At 48.2% G+C, this 6,346-nt stretch overlaps 1 protein-coding gene across 1 annotated transcript; it reads left to right on the plus strand.

Annotated features, from left to right (window-relative positions):
• The first annotated feature begins 455 nt into the window (after positions 1 to 455).
• Positions 456 to 5,230, plus strand: LOC101781907 (TPR repeat-containing thioredoxin TTL1). The gene is made up of 7 exons (XM_004968580.3): positions 456 to 1,309; positions 2,011 to 2,206; positions 2,291 to 2,475; positions 2,807 to 3,140; positions 3,253 to 3,457; positions 4,466 to 4,572; positions 4,663 to 5,230. The coding sequence occupies exons 1-7, from the start codon at positions 456 to 458 to the stop codon at positions 4,813 to 4,815; spliced, it is 2,034 nt and encodes a 677-aa protein (XP_004968637.1). The 3' UTR covers positions 4,816 to 5,230.
• The last annotated feature ends 1,116 nt before the right edge of the window (positions 5,231 to 6,346 follow it).

Consider the following 6,346-nt stretch of genomic DNA (forward strand, 5'->3'; position numbering starts at 1 on the left):
CAGGTAGGCACGCGGCGTTGGCCCACGGAACGGAACGGGAAGGAAAGGGCAAACCCCACTTTGTTTCGGGCTCCGGGGGGAAAGCCAGCGCCCGCGCCCAGGAAGGGGAATCAAATCAATCACTGGGCTCGTCAACCAGTAATCACTCCCCGCCTCCGCCCGCTGTTACGGCGTGTTACTGCCGCCGCCGCCCACGCTGCGCGGCTGCCCCGGCCGCCCCGCCGAGGGAGAGGAGGAGCGCGCAGGCGCAGCAAAGCAAAGCAAATCTACCCCCACTCCACTCCTCCCCTCCCTAGCCTTCATCATTCCTCGCTCCCTCGCCCGCTCGCCCCTCCCCTTCACGAGATCCCCATCCCTTCCCTCTCCTTCCTCCCCCCCATGCCGCCGCACTAGCCAGGGAGCGAGCCAGCCACCCCCCACCCCAGCCGCCGCGAGATCCACAGGCGCTCGGCGGAATGTCCCACCGCCCGCCGGCGCCAATGCCGGACACCCTCTCCGACGCCTTCGCCGCCGCCGTGCTCCTCTCCTCCACCGACAAGCCCGACACGCTCCCGCCGGGCCGCCTCTCGCCCGTCTCCCCGCTCCCGTACTCCTCCTCCAAGCACCCCACCCCGAGCTCCTCCTCGGGCTCCTCCGGCTCCGTCTCCCGCGCCCCGCCCGCCCATGCCTCCGGCCTCGCCTCGCGGAGGAGCCACTCCGGCGAGATCCCGCTCCCCTCCGACGCGCCCCCGCGCGGGGCCGCGCGCCCGGGCCACCGACGCACCGGCTCCGGCCCGCTCATCTTCACCTCCGGCGCCAGCGCCTGCTCCAGCTCCGCCACCTCGCCGCTCACCAACGCGCTCCCGGCGGGGAACATCTGCCCCTCCGGCCGCATCGCCAAGCCGCTCCCCTCCTGCTCCGCGGCCACCCCGCCGCCCCCGCCCCCGCCGCGGGCGTCCCGCCACGACGTGCTCGGCTCGGGCACCGCCAACTACGGCCACGGGAGCATCGTCCGCTCGCGCAGCGGCGGCGCCGCGCCGGCATCCGAGGACGACGCCATGGTCAGGCGGGCCATGGCGGCCGCCGACCCCGAGGAGGTCAAGAGGGCCGGCAACGAGCAGTACCGGAAGGGGTGCTTCGAGGAGGCCCTCAAGCTCTACGACCGCGCGCTCGCACTCTGCCCCGACAATGCCGCGTGCAGGGGCAACCGCGCCGCCGCGCTCATTGGGCTCCGCCGCCTCGGGGACGCCGTCAAGGAGTGCGAGGAGGCGCTCCGGATTGATCCGTCGTACGGCCGCGCGCACCACCGCCTCGCCTCCCTGCACATAAGGTGAATGGATTGCTTTGCTTGCGTGGGCGGCACAAAGATCGCTTCTCGGATCTGTGGCTTTCGTGCCATTTTCCTTTTCCCTTTCGGCATTGTCGGTGAAGGCAGAGCTTCGTGTACAGCATGGACTGTGCTTTGCTCGGACGATCTCAGTCTCACCTAAAGAAAATCATATGCTAGAGTGGTTTGCCATTGCCACGATGATGTATCTCGAGTTCAATCCTAAACTTTGCTATTTTTAGTAGAGCTCACAAAACGGTCATGGGTATGATGGTTCAGTATTGGTTGCTCATGGGGGGCTATTTCCACAATAGGCTCAATGTATTTGTGAGTGCTATCTTACTTTAGAATGCTAGGCATCCATGTGGAACCAGGTCCATTTGATTATTGAACGCTGCCTTGTGTGTCGCTCTCCATTCCCTTCGTATGTATCTCGGAATTAGTTGCTTTTCTAGTTTCCAGAGAACTAGAAATGCTAGTTTGGTATAAAACCACAAATAGTAAACCTATAGACGTTCAATGCAGTCCTATTAGCTAGTTTTTTAAACCTGATTTCCTTGTTTGGTGTATTGTTCATGGTCGTTTCTTTTGTGCAGCCATCATTGATCCTTTGTATTGTTCTCATGAGTTGGACTGATTGATTATGTGATTCCTGAATTATTCACTTATGCCACTTTCTTTTATCTGATCTTACTGAACTTCAGGCTAGGACACATTGAAGACGCTCTGAAGCACCTATCCCTTGCAGCCCCACAGCCTGACCTCCTAGAGTTGCACAAATTGCAAACAGTGGAGAAGCACTTGGGGAGATGTCTGGATGCACGTAAGGCTGGGGACTGGAAAAGTGCCCTAAGAGAAAGTGATGCCGCTATTGCGGCTGGAGCTGATTCCTCTGCTCTGGTTAGATTCTACCCCTCACCTAATCTGATATGGTAACCGTCTCTTGGTTAAAGGGCATACCACTTATCTAATTCACATTTTCAGCTCTTGGCTACTAGAGCAGAAGCCCTTCTGCGGCTCAACCTACTCGATGAGGCTGATCTGGCTATCGCTAGTGCCTCCAAATTGGATTATTCATCTTCATCCTCCTCAGACACTAAATTTTGTGGGTTCCTCGCCAACGCTTACCTCTTCTATGTACATGCCCAAGTTGACATGGCATTGGGAAGGTAATTCTGCAACTTCACCTGTTTCCCACTACATACACACAAATAAGTTAACTGGTTAATACTATGATCCTTCTTCCCACCTGACTAAATGGAAAAATGCTGTGCTACCAAGTTATCATGTCTATGTAACTCATTCTTTCTCTTTTTAGTACATTTTTCCTGTTATAACAAACTGTAGCCAAATAACACTCGGTTGCCTTTGAGCATAGCTATGAGAGAGAGCAAAGAAGCTCGACAACCTTACTCAAAAGTATTTTGACTTAGCAGGTACTTGCAGGTTACCTGCTATAGCTTCATATCATATGATTTGACACTCCTGAACATTTTACAGGTTTGACCATGCTGTCTCCTCCATAGATAAGGCAAGGATAATAGATCCAGGAAACAGTGAAGTGGTAGCTATGCATAACAAAGTAAAATCTGTGGCTAGAGCACGATCTCTAGGGAACGAGCTCTTCAATTCTGGAAAATTTTCAGAAGCTTGCCTTGCTTATGGTGAAGGGCTCAAACAACACCCTGTGAATAAAGTCCTGTACTGTAATAGAGCAGCTTGTAGGTTTAAGCTTGGGCAGTGGGAGAAGTCAATTGAGGACTGCAATGAAGCTCTCAAGATTCATCCCAATTATACCAAGGCTTTGCTCAGGCGGGCAGCATCGTACGGCAAGGTAGCACAATTTTTTTCTGCAACGCTTTCTCTCTGTTTTTTTTTTGCCGCTTTTCCCGATTTAGACTTTGGGACTCAAAAGCAACTTTATTTATTGCTCTTTTGGTTGTTAGATGGAGCAATGGGCAGAATCTGTGAAGGATTATGAGGTTCTCAGAAAGGAACTTCCAAATGATACGGAGGTTGCTGAGGCCTATTTCCACGCCCAGGTTGCTCTCAAGTCATCTCGTGGTGAGGAGGTATCCAACATGAAGTTTGGAGGAGAGGTTGAAGCAATTACAGGAATGGAACAGTTCCAAATGGCTACATCTTTGCCAGGTTAGTCTTATAACCAGCCACATTTATTATTTCTTAATTTTGGTTCATGACTTCTTTTTTGTTGTTACTGCACAAACTTCTTGGAAATCTTATATTGCCTATAATAGCAGAAAATATTAAAAGACCATTTTTCATGTATCCATGCATAGCTACAATTCACTAAAACATGTATCCATTCCTTTAGTTCCGATAGCGAATAAGAACATCAACTTATCAAGTAATAGCCTTCCATAGAGAGAACAGTATCTGATGGAGAGCTTAGCCTTACATTGGATGCTCAACTTCAGAACAGCTCACCAACCAAATATTACCAGCATCTAATCAAGCTGATCCCAGAGTCAGTGGGTTTTGAATCTTCGGCAGATGCAAAAGTGCTGATACATAATAGTGGCCTCAGTGTCCTTAACTCCCTATCTTTCTTGTTCAGTTTGTTTGTCTATCGCAAAGGGAGCGATAGCTGTTGACCTAGGTGCGGTGCAACTGGATCTCACAAGCACCCTCCTCTGTTTTGTCGTCTGTTTTTGTTAGATTTACCCTTGACACGGGTAACAGAATCAGATCACTATTAATCGTTTGTATTGCTACTCAAGAGTCAAGACTAGGCTGTCCCATTTAACTGTTTCTGTAAACATGAATTTGAAATGTTGTGTTTCCTCTGCTGCTCATTCCTTGCACATGCAGCCGCTGATGTTGACTTGCAGATGAGTAATTATTGAACAGAACATTAGTACGACAATCTTGACCTTTTCTAATAGGCATAGGCATGAGGTTGCACCGCAGGTTGGCAGTACTTGTTACTGTTTTCTGACGTGCAAGCAATCTTCACATGGCATTTGTTTTCCTATCATTGTACTAATGCTGGTTGGAAGTACATAATTTGGTCACCTTTTGTCTTTTACTATTGGTCACTTGCTCCCTATCAGCCTTGTGCTCTAGCCTCTAGCTGTAGTAGTAATTCTTAGCTTTTCTTTATTTGATTTATTTTATTGGTCTGTTTGAAATTTACAGGTGTTTCAGTCGTCCATTTCATGACACCTTCAAATCAGCAGTGCTGCAAGATTTCCCCATTTGTGAACACACTGTGCACCAGATACCCATCTGTTAATTTCCTCAAGGTAACTAGCAACATACAAGGCCATCCACCTCACCATCCCATATCTACTTATCTAGACTACATTAACATGACATTTTGCTCTCCACTTCAGGTCGATGTGAACGAGAGCCCTGCTGTTGCACGTGCCGAAAACGTGAGGACAATTCCAACATTCAAAATCTACAAAAATGGTATGAGAGTGAAAGAGATGATCTGCCCCAGCCAACAGCTGCTGGAATACTCAGTGAGGCATTATGGGATTTAGGCCATGAAGCCGATGATTTGATGTTTCCTTCTGCCTCCAGCTTACCTGGAGCAAGCGCAGGCTTAGCTGGAGCAGAGCCAGTGAATACTGAAGTTCATCTTGATGAGCGCAAGCATGAAAAAGCAAAGAGCAACTTTCCCCGACATTTTCCACCCCACACCCCTTACATTTCCACCCTTTTCTCCATTTGTTGATTACCTACTCAATTTATTCATTTAATCTGTCTCGTCCGTACATCATTGTTGCAAAATTCCTTAGAACAAAAACACCATCTCCTGATTCATGTGAAGAACGACTGTAAATTTTTACTTCCATGTTTACCAGACAACCAAGGAAAGAAAGGTATAGATTGCATTTTGTACTCTCTAAATTCAGTCATGCAATATGGAAGTATAGGGACCCATTGTCTTTAACATTTCGTATCGTGCCTCGTGGAAACGCTGACACTGAAATGACCCGAATTCATATATTACTAGTATGGAATTGTCTGCACATTAACATTACTGAATAAATGAACTGTCAGGCTAATAAGTTGTTACCCTGGAGAAATAACGTGTTTTTAAATGTCCTCCCAACAACGCAGTTCCATCGGATGACTACGTTTGCAAGGATTTTGCTGGAGTTTTGTCAGATTTGATTGATATGTGGTAGTTTCTTAAACGGTCATTGGACATCATAAAAAATCCATGAAATTCGTACGAAATCCTTTTTAACCTTGTGGAAAGTTTGTGTGTGCCTTCAGAATTTCAAATTTCTTGGGCTTTCTTCACGCTCTACCCAACGAGTCGTTCTCAAGTTTTGACATCTTTCCTTTCGTAATCCCCGTTGCTGCAAGTGCGTTCTCGTTAAAATCATGCGTTCTGCGATTGTTGACCGTTTAGTTAGTTGTTCTCTGTACTTTAGCTACGGACACGTGGGCCCGGTGTGCATGAGGCCGACATGTCAACATCGCGTGTGGAGACTGGTTGGTTTGGCATGTTGCCTCTCCATGCATTTGTGTCCCATCACCATCTCCATGCCCATATGCGGACTGCAGTCGTTTCTTGTAGATCCCGGAACAGGGCGCACCTTTTAGCTGTTCTATGATGCATGCTGCATACTATCATGGAAAGAATCACAAGGGACATGTGGCACTGCCTGCCACGTCGGAAATACGAAAAAATGGCATGTTGGCACGTTGGTTAGAGTGACAGTCCACTGATTTTTAAGGCATTTGAGTATGCTATCACTTTTTTTTAATCACGAGACAATGTAAATGCTGGCCTTTATTCTGTCAATGGTCTTTGTAAAAAGACTAAGTTGCTGTTATTTGCTACTGTTTATTTCCATTAAAAATCTTAGAAATTTCTTAATTTGCCATCAGTTTTTTTTTTGGGAAATTGATGCCTGTCTATGATAATGTAGGCCCAGGACCCATATGTTGTTGATCAAATGAATAACAAATAAAGGGACTAGATTAACTTTACGAATAAGGAGCCAAATGAGTTTTCAATCTGTCGAAACAGATGCACAAAATCCATCAGGAAGCATG

The sequence above is a fragment of the Setaria italica genome, chromosome V (assembly GCF_000263155.2).
Source record: "Setaria italica strain Yugu1 chromosome V, Setaria_italica_v2.0, whole genome shotgun sequence".
NCBI lineage: Eukaryota > Viridiplantae > Streptophyta > Magnoliopsida > Poales > Poaceae > Setaria > Setaria italica.